The sequence below is a fragment of the Pantherophis guttatus genome, chromosome 2 (assembly GCF_059756535.1).
Source record: "Pantherophis guttatus breed Tessera chromosome 2, ASM5975653v1, whole genome shotgun sequence".
Classification (NCBI taxonomy): domain Eukaryota; kingdom Metazoa; phylum Chordata; class Lepidosauria; order Squamata; family Colubridae; genus Pantherophis; species Pantherophis guttatus.
The window spans coordinates 108,089,808-108,098,893 of NC_142064.1; the positions used below are offsets into that span (position 1 = coordinate 108,089,808).

The 9,086-nt window shown below is 38.2% G+C and overlaps 1 protein-coding gene across 1 annotated transcript in view; it reads right to left on the reverse strand.

Annotated features, from left to right (window-relative positions):
- LOC148115246 (uncharacterized) overlaps window positions 1-6,931 on the reverse strand; it is a 52,609-nt gene extending 45,678 nt beyond the window's left edge. Inside the window, exons 1-2 of the mRNA XM_087885138.1 lie at window positions 6,839-6,931; window positions 6,594-6,753 (exon numbers count right to left, since the gene is read on the reverse strand). Of these exons, the coding sequence (XP_087741264.1) occupies window positions 6,594-6,753; window positions 6,839-6,931 (253 nt within the window). The remainder of the gene's footprint in view (window positions 1-6,593; window positions 6,754-6,838) is intronic.
- Between the last annotated feature and the right edge of the window lie 2,155 nt (window positions 6,932-9,086).

A 9,086-nucleotide genomic window follows, 5' to 3' on the forward strand; every position in this document is an offset into this window, starting at 1 on the left:
CTCAAGGACCAAAGAGAAATAAGAACGACAAGATCGACAAAAACTAGTAACAAGTAAAACATGGAAGAAGAAATAAAAGCTATATCAATAAATATTAATGGATTGAATTCAGTGATAAAAAGGAAAAGAACTCTTATTAAATTGGGAAAACCAAAAATAGACATAGTATGTTTACAAGAAGTTCATATTAGAAAGCAACACAAAAAATTATTGGAGTATCCAAAATCCAAAACAAATATTTGCTGATGAAGAAGGGAGGATCCTTATGGTGGAAGTAACAATGAACTATAAACAAATACTTTTGGTGGTGATATATGCACCAAATGACAAGCAAGAAGAATTTTATGGAAAATTGCACAGAAAAATAATTGCACAGAATTTGAGTATGACAATATTTGTATAATGGGAGACTTCAATGTGATAAGGGAAGTTGATTGGGACTATAAAACGACAAAAATTAATTAAAAACCTAGAAAAATGCTCCCAAAGGCTTTTTTTTTACAATGGTAGAGGACCTAGGCATTCAAGATGCTTGGAGAGTAAGACATTTGAAAGAAAAACAGTATACCTTTTATTCAAATAGACATAGGTCATGGTCCAGAATAGATATGATATGGATGTCAATTGACTTATCAGCTAATGTACAAGATATAAACATTGAAGCAAGTATTTCGGCTGACCATAATCCGATTATAATTACATGGAAGGGACAAAGAAAGAGATTAAGATGGACTTGGAATTAAACAATATTAAATGAAAAAGACTTTCAACAATTCGTGGAGAAAGAATTGGTTTTCTTTTTCAAGGAAAATAAAAGGGAAGATACCTCAATCCAAAATGTGTGGGATACAGTAAAAGTGTACATTTGAGGGTTGGCAAAGACCTACTTGGGAAAAAGAAATAAAAAGAAAAGACAAGCGCAAAAAAACTGGAAGGGGAACACAAGAAATTGGAGATGGAATTACAAAAAGACACGCAAAGTAAGAGGATTAAAAATCAAATGGATTTGAAAAAACATGAAATGAATTTAATTGAAAAAGAAGACTTGGCTTACAAAATAAAGATGTCTAAGCAAATTTTTTTTTTGAAAATGCTAATAAGCCAGATAGATGGCTGGCATACAAAATGAAAAAGGAGAAAGAAAAAAAACTAATTAATCAACTAATGGATGAAGAAGGGCATCTATGTTATCGAAATGAGGAAAAGAAAAAAGTGGTACAGAAATATTATGAGAAACTCTATAAACAAGAGACAGTACCAGAAGAGAAGATTATACAATATTTAGAAAAGTCTGATTTACCAAAAATACTAGAAAAATACAAGGAGGCCTTGGAGGGAAGGATAATGATGATGGAAGTGATAGAGGGAATAAAAAAACAAAAGAATGGTAAAACACCAGGTCCAGATGTGTTACCAGCAGAATTGTATAAAACTTTACAGGATGTAATTAGCTTTACAGGATGTAATGTTGGAAGTATTTAATGATATTTTAGTGAATGCAAAAATACCTAATTCTTGGATGGAGGCGTATATTACTCTTATACCAAAGGAAGATACAGATTTACAACAAGTTAAAAACTATAGACCGATTTCTTTGTTAAATGCAGATTATAAAATATTTGCATCAATAATGGTGAATAGATTGAAGAGATTGTTAAACGATTTCATTCATGCAGATCAAAATGGTTTTTTACCAAAGAGATAAATTAGAGACAATATGAGGATAATTTTGAACACTTTGGAATATTATGAAGCACACCCAGAAAAGCAAATGGCATTGATGTTTCTTGACGCACAGAAGGCTTTTGACAATGTGAATTGGCAATTTATGATAAAACAACTACAGACTATGGATTTGGGGGGAAGATTTATGATTGAGACAATTTATAGCAAACAATCTGCAAAAGTGATAATAAATGGAGCTATGACAGAGAAAGTTAATATCATGAAAGGAACAAGGCAGGGATGCCCTCTATCCCCATTGTTATTTGTGTTGACATTGGCGGTGTTAAATAGAAATATAAGACAAAATGAAGAGATAAAATTAAAAAAGAAGAGAATAAACTGCAAGCATTTGCAGATGATCTAGTGTTTATTTTAGAGGAGCCGTTAGAAGTAGGACCCAAACTGATAGAACAAATAGAGGAATATGGAGAGGTGGCAGGATTTAAAATTAACAAAGATAAAACAAAGATATTGGTGAAAAATATTACACATAAACAAAAAAGAGACTTAATGAAGAAACTAGATATTCAGATTACCAAAAGGTAGGGTATTTAGGAATACAATTAACAGCAAGGTGTGCAATGATTAAAGATGAGAATTATTGCAAATTGAAAGGAAAAATTGAAACGGACCTGGAGAGGTGGGAAAAACTGCAAATTATCATTAATGGGAAGAATAGCAGTATCAGGATGAACATATTACCTAGACTGTTGTTTTTATTTCAAACAATACCGATAAAACTGGAAAAGAAATTTGAAAACTTGAACAGAATGATATCGTAATTTATATGGCAGGGAAAAAAGGTGAAAATTAATATGAAAATGTTACAAGATGCAAGACTAAGGGGAGGATTTGGCCTACCAAATTGGGAATTATACTATTATTATATAGTATTATATAGTATTATATAGTTTAATATTATATATATTTTAATATATTATGTCTTTGCTCTTGCCAGTACACCAATATTCCTTCTGGTATTAAGCATATAAAGTTTACTCCTTTTTTAATTAAAGGTTTTGTCAAAAATTGATATTCTTTCCTCAGATCCCTTACTCTTCTAGGTAACTGTACCTAACTCTCTATCTTTATACTTTACTGGAGTATTTCTTGGTGTCTGCAATATTTCTTTTTTTATTGCTTTCCTGGTAAATCTTACATACACCTCTCTTGGCAATTTATTTCTCATTGCGTATCGAGTATGTACTCTGTATATCTCGTCAATCCCATTTAATATCTTTTCCTTGGTTTCCTCCATCACTTCCTCCAGCATCTCCGCTATCACTTCAGCCAAATTCTCTCCCTTCTCTTCTTCTATATTTTGAAATCATAAATAATAATCCACTCGATCCATTTCCAGAGAAATAATTGTTTTTTCCTGATTTTTGTCAGTTATTGTGAATCTATCATCTGTCTCCTCCACTCTTTTTTCTGTTAAGTCTGCCTTTTCTTCCACTTTTTGTATTCTTTCTTCATTCTTTCCAATCATCCCCTTCACATCTTTAAGCTCCCCTTCTATCTTTTCCATTCTCTCATCCAGTTTGCCTATTCTTTCTTTAAAGTCTTCATGAAAAACCTGTATCATATTTTTTAATTCCAATTGCATGGCCATAGTGTCTTGAAGTTGATGTTGTGGAAGGTAACTATGCTGTTGTCACTATACAAGACCTGACAAGATGAAGATTGTCACGTCTTGTATACTGTAATCCACTGGGTTTATAATCCAAGTACGACTTTAATTTATAATCCAAATACCTAATCCACCCCGTTGGATGGATTAGCTAAAAATAGAGACCAAAAAACTCCACCAATCCAAAAAGAAAAAGAAAAAAGTAAAAAGAGAAAAGAAAGAAACAAAAACAAAAACAAAAAAGACCAAAAAATCCAAAACTTCACACTCTTCAGGTTCTTCTTACCTTAATTCAAATTTTTATGTAGTAAGTTCAAACATCCGGAAAACCAACCAGCCAAGAAAGGAAGGAAAAAGAACAACAACCAATAATAATAATAAAAAAATCCTGTGCAAAGAAAAGAAAAAAAGGGGAGGGGAGGTCAAAAAGAAAAAGCACAATTCACACTCTTGGTCCGCCACAAAAATCAATAAAAATAGTAAAAGAAAAAAGGGTCACTAAGAGTGAATAAATAATAATAAAGTCCCAAACCAAAAAAAAAGGAAAAAAAAAAAAAGCTCTCAGTCAAGGCTGTATATAAAGTATCAACAATCTTGCTATTGCTCCTGCGTATTCACAACTTCAAAAGGCACACTATTCCGGCTTATGTTAGGAATAACAGTCTCAATATACAGCTCTTTGCCAGACTCTTTCTTATCAGTCCAATCTACAGTCACATTTATTCAGTTTATTCAAAGCAATGTCTTTTTAGTGGTGCCTCTAGGTGACACTGCAATTCACTTTCACTCAAGAAAAATAGGAAAAGTTTTATAACTATAATTCATACAATTGTTTCAACTCAATTCTATTTCATTTAGTAAAAATCCAAAAATCCAAAGTTTAAAAATACCCAATCAGGCTTCCTGCTCTTATTTTCTCATTTCCCAAATCAATTTTGCTAATTCATTCAATTCATTTCTTCCGCTTGGGCCAATCCTCTTTCTTGCCGGTAAGCTACTGGAGGTGGAGAGCTGACACACGCCCCACTTTCCCCTCCTCTCATTGTGCCATTCACTTTTCTTCAGGGTATTTCCAGGGATTTATGAAAAGAAACATATAATCAAAAAGCCGGCTTCTCACCCAGATGGTTCCATGTCTGTTGCTTCTCTGCTTCCGCTGTGACTGCCCCAGCTTCATTGCAGCTCATTTAATGGCTGCTTTCTCAGTCGTCTGGTTGAGAGGCTGCTTCTGACAAACCAGGGAATTTGCGATTTCCCTGTGTTAGTGTTGTGGCCCGCCAGCGGCCTGTGCAGATTGTGGCTGATCCTGACAATGAGGAGGGTAGTGTGGTGTTGCGCCAGCAGCCTGTGTAGCCAGGGCTCAAGTCGGACAGTGAGGAGGCTGAAGAAGATGTGGTGCCAGAGGCAGAGATTCAGCCAGGGTCTTCAGATCTTCCAGAGACTCCTTCAAGTGAAGAGAGTGAAGTGGAGGAGCCTCTTCTCAATGCACGAGCATGCAGAGCTGCCAAAAGGCAGGACTGGTTACTCGAGAGTAAGGCTTGGGGCTAATTGGCCACTCCCTTAGCCTATTTAAGTTTGCACACAGCTGGCAAACGTTGCAGGAAATAACGTGTGTTCATCTGGTCGTTCGTTGAGCATTTGAGAGTGAATTTTCCTTGCAAACCTGGTTTCTGGGCTAATTGCCAACTATTGTAAGCCTTTATCTAATCTTTGGAATTTCTGGCAGGCTGTTAAGGACATTTTTAGTAATAGCCTGCATTTGAAAAAGACTGTGTTTTAGTAAACGGAGTTGTTTGGAGTTTTGTGTGTGCTACATTTCTTGGGTTCCGTAGCTGGGGCAGAACAGTTAGCCAATCCACCATCCCTCTGAGACAGTTTCGGTCAATAAAGACCCCCAAATGGCTTTGATATCAACATTTCTTCAGGAGCCCCCAAGGAAAGCGTTGTCTCACCGTGACGCTGTCCATGCCTCTCCCCATACTCCAAATTTCATTATACCATTCATTTCTTTGGATATCCCAATTTCATCCCCAATATTTAGCCATCACTAATCTAGCTGCCATTATCAAATTTACAATCCTTTCTTTTTTTATTTCATTTATATCCCGTTGTTCCACCAGCAACAATAATGCAATTCTCTGGCGCCGTGGCGCTAAAGTCAGGGAAATAGCAGGCTCTAACGAGCCCACGAAAACCCCGACTGACAAACCACTGTCCAATCAATCTTTGGACCGACCCCATCTTGTAGGGATGGGGGGAGAAGAGGAGCACCTCGGTGGGCCAGGAGGAACAGGCAAGTTCCTCGGAGGCCAGAGGGAATCCTCAAAGTCGGTGGTGGGGGTAAGCAGCCATGGCAGCTGCCACAAAGCCGCGGCGGACTGGGAAAAAGATTGTGCAGGAGGGAAGAAGAAAAAGCGAGTTTCTCGAAGCCGGGTGAGTGACACCAACCCAAGCAAGAAACAATACAATTATATGGATTTTAACAAATAAGACCCCAAACTTTAAGTCGCGGCTACAGATTCTTGGGGCTTGAAGATTAGGAGAAAAAAAAAACAATAATTGGAAATAAAGACCCATGACAGACTTTGTCTTAGTAAATTTGACTTGGAAGAATTGGCTTTTAACAATTTAGAAAATTGAGTTTCTCTTTAATTGGAATGGATTGGAGAAATGTCTCTTTGGGAGTTTACACCTTTGAAAAGTTAACGAAGCTAATAAAGACAGACAGATGGTTACATAATTGCCATGGAGTCTGCGGTGACTAAGCAGGAGAGTGGATTGAAGAGATCTCCCTTTTGTTTGGAAAAGAAATGTTTTAAATGGCTTTTTACCTTGGATTACTTTGAAATTAACATCAGATCTATGGATTTTGGAGATTTCTATTCTGTCCTTGGGTGATTTTATCAAGAAAGAAGGAACTGTTTGGACTTTTTACAATGGAAACCAACAAGCCTAGCAAAAAAAAGGTGTGGCGTAGGAACAAAAGAGAGGAAGTTGATGCATTATACATGGAACAGACATTATAAAAGCATTAAAGTGACATACAGAATTTTTTAATTTGAACAGATAGACTTTGAAGTGGAACATTTATGGACAGATAGGAAAAGGAAGAAAGAAAGCAGATAAAATTAAATGTAACTAAATTAAAATGTAATGTAATGTTTAAAAGCCTAAAGGTATAAATGATTTTTGGATAAAAACAGGAGGGTTTTTGGAGTAATAAAGATAGGAGGCACACCTGACACTAAATCATTGTCCTCTTTGCTGGTCTGGAACACTGTTGCTCCTAAGACAGGATTGTTTGTCAAAGTCATGAAATGTTCTTGGCATGGCTTCAAGTGGGATGCTCTCCCGTTATTGAGAATGGAGGTCGCAAAGATATTCACCTGGTTTGGGGCCTGCAGCCAATCAACACAAACCGTTCCTAAGATGGCCTATCCAAGTTCTGTCTTGGGCAAATGGAGAGCCTGCTGGGCCTCTAACCACTGCATGGTGAGGGAAAGCTTTGGGGGCATCCACTCCCAACAAGAGCAGGATTTTGGCTTCGGGGTCTAGGACAGGAAAGAGATTAGCCATGTGTCTCAGGTGAAGTGTATTGCTTGCTACCTCTGGTCTTGCAATCTGACTGTGATTATCTGGTAAAGTGTCCCATTCTAGCAATGGTGGCAATGTGAATTTTGAATTCCCATCTATCAATTCTATGCAGAATCCAGTGACCTTCCTCCCTGTCGTGCACTGTAACCCAGTGCACATTAATATCATGAAGTGTGTTTCCTCGGTTTGGATGTCAAAGTGGTCAAAGAAAGCTGATCTGGCTAAATGATTGGTTGCTCTGAGAGTCCATTATTGCATACATCTTCACAGCTTTTTCTGGGTGCCCAGCTGAGTAGACTTTAACTAGACAGATCTGGTGACATGAGTGAGGGGATGGTGAATCGCCACACACTGATGTGCAGTTGACACTTGTTGCCGTATCTGGTGCGCTTTGTTGCCGTGCTGAGATTCCTTAGTAGGAGGAGGGGTAGGAGTTGGCCATGGTGTAGGAGTCGACTGTGGAGTAGGAGTTGGCCATGGAGTAGGAGTCAGCCTTGGTGTCGACTCATAGTCTGGATGCAGGGCAGTTGGGTGATGGTTGCTTTGGCACAGGTAACAATGCACCTTTGCTATGCAATCTTTGGCCATGTGCTCCTTAGATTCACAGCACTTGAAGCAAACCCTATACTCCCTGATCAAATCCTTTCTTTTGTCTAAAGGCTTCTGTGGAATCCTCTGCACCTGTTCAGAGTGTGCAAGGACTTGTAGAATGGACATAATAGATTTCCATTTGTTGTTGGAGGTCTATGTTGAGCTCTCTTTGAAGGTTCCTCATCTGAGTTCCTTGTTGGCAAGGTGGCGACCTGTGTTTTATGCACAGACACAGAAGTTTTTCCTTTTGCAGTCTGTGCTGGGCTTTTGGTTGAACCAGGTGGCTGGTTCTTTTGGCTGCAGGGGACCCTTTTCTTCTAAGGTTGAGATTTTGAGAGTCGTTGTATAATTTCGTTAGGTGGGCAACAAATTCTTGAAGGGCAGCGAAGGGTGGGTCTCTGCCTAGGTTCTTCACCCTGTAATTATCAGATAACTTGATTCATTCTTCTACAACTGCTGTTGTAGTTTTTTAATGATAGAACTTTGCATCTTAAACATGTCAAGACAGATAAGTCCGAGCAAGGCCTTATAAGTCCTTTTGTGCTGACCACAGCTGTGTAAGGAGGACAGAGAAGCTCCATAGCTCATCAGGTTCACTGAGGCTGATGGCAGGGAAGGGGTCAACATGATCTAGGAGTGATGACTCCGTTAGCGTAGACACGCCATACTGCTGATCAAGCATTTCTCATGATAACTTGAGGGCTTCAACTGGCTCACTTAGTTGGGATGCGTAGATCTCCTTTACTACTCTTGCAGATTGTGGTCCTAGCCATGCTATCATATGGCCGAGTTCTTTGGCTGGCTGCAGTTCTTCGGCTGGCTTCGTCATTAATGGCATTTGAAAAGAAATGCTATCATAGCAAATATTCTGTGCCCAACCTGTCGAAGAACTTGTGCACCCCCCTAGATGCCAAATCTGCAATGTATTAAGTCTGCTGAAGTAGGAAGTAACATTCTGTTCGTTGATTGGTTAAAGTAACGTTCTGTTCGTTGATTGGTTAAGCCGCCTGACAGTTGGCAAGATAAGAGCTGTCAGGCAGAGTTCCAAGCAGTTTCAGTTATAGCTGTGGCAGTTAGCACAGCTGTTGTTAATAAACGGTTAATTACATGATCTTCGCATTGTCCATCGTCATTGATCAAGCCAATACATTTCAACTGGTGACGAGGATCAACTGGTCGATCTACCGGTCATAGTAATAAGGAAAAAAGAGAGATTTAAACTGAAGAAGCAAAACATGAGTCAGTTAGGAAAAAAAAAAGAAGAAGAAGAAGAGGAAATGGCATCTGCACAGACCTTTCCTCCTTTCAATCCCAATGCAGAGACGTGGGAGGCTTATTTGGCACATTTTGAATGTTTCTTAATTACAAATGATTATACAAAGCTGACGCCTGAGCGCAAACATGCTTATTTCCTAAGTTTCTGCGGTATTGAAATGTTTGATACTGCAATGACATTAATGGCCCCACAATCTGTACATTTGGGAACATGGGAAGACTTTATAAAAAAAATAAAAAAACATTACGCACCAGCCCCCTCAAGAATAGC